The 1,153-nt window shown below is 39.9% G+C and overlaps 1 protein-coding gene across 1 annotated transcript in view; it reads right to left on the bottom strand.

Annotated features, from left to right (window-relative positions):
• Positions 1-12: 12 nt before the first annotated feature.
• Positions 13-1,153, bottom strand: part of LOC101857893 — a gene marked incomplete in the record, with an annotated part of 8,986 nt that continues 7,845 nt past the window's right edge. Inside the window, 1 exon segment of the mRNA XM_013086043.2 lies at positions 13-227. Coding sequence (XP_012941497.2) covers positions 13-227 — 215 coding nt within the window.

Raw genomic sequence — 1,153 nt, 5'->3', positions numbered from 1 at the left:
CCCGTCTCTCTCTCACTCCCAGTCGTACTCCGAACTGGAAACATCCGAGTATCCCTTCTGCTCCCGTTTGGCTTTCTTCACGTCTTTGACCGCGAACACACTGTACGCAATCACGGCAGGCACACCCATAACCACACTGGCGATCACAAACATGGAGGTGTGACTCCATTCTGGCTGCCAACTGATCTCATCTTCCGCGTAGTCATAACGGAACACTGTCCAGAAACCTGAAAGGGGAGGGAAAGGGAGGGATGGATGGAGGGGGGATTGAGGGAAGGTACAACAGCACGTTATGATAATGTCAATCATCACCATCCATCGTCGGTGTCGATGAGTGTAGAAAAACAAACAAACAAACAAACATGCTAATAAATAAAGTAGATAGAGACTATCATCATAATCATCATCTTCATCTTAATCATCATCGTCATCATCGTCATCTTAATCATCATCGTCATCATCATCACCATCATCATCATCAGCAGCAGCAGCAGCAGCAGCAGCTGCAGCAGAACCATCGTCATCATCATCATTGAAAAAAAAAAAACTAACAAAAAAATAAATACACATACAAACAAACAAAACAGATAGGGACTCTCATCATCATCATCATTAACACAAGTGAGAGGAAATGAAGCTTTTGAAAGAATGACAAACTTACTTTTAAAAGCAATATTTTCCCAGCTGTAAACTTTTCAAAATCTGTAGAAACCACCAACTGGGATTTTTTAATCTGTATTTATAAAGGAATTTTCTAGAATATAGCTAACAATTGTTTAAAAAATATTGATCTGTTAAGACAGATTAATACAAGTCACTTTGCAAAAGCTGGAGAGTCTATGTTTGATAGTTGAAGAAATATTTGGTGGCTTTTAAGAACAAGGGGGCTACCCCGAATAATGTTGTTTAGAGAAAATCGAAGCTAAAGTTTTTGGACCCTTGTTCAGTTTCTTTAAAAGACAAGGAGAGTTTTCTCTATAACCAAACAAATATGCACACCAATGAAACCAAACTTCTCCTATAGGTAGGACAATGCCCACTTTTAGTGTAGGTCGAGATTTCTGGAAACTCCCGAAATCTGGGTCAGCCCGTTTGTCCTTAGAAGTGACCATTTGACAATAAGTCGCGCCACGTATATTTGACCGCCATATAT

Source organism: Aplysia californica, unplaced genomic scaffold, assembly GCF_000002075.1.
Source record: "Aplysia californica isolate F4 #8 unplaced genomic scaffold, AplCal3.0 scaffold00430, whole genome shotgun sequence".
Taxonomy (NCBI): Eukaryota; Metazoa; Mollusca; class Gastropoda; order Aplysiida; family Aplysiidae; genus Aplysia; species Aplysia californica.
This window is presented reverse-complemented; position numbering and strand designations above follow the sequence as displayed.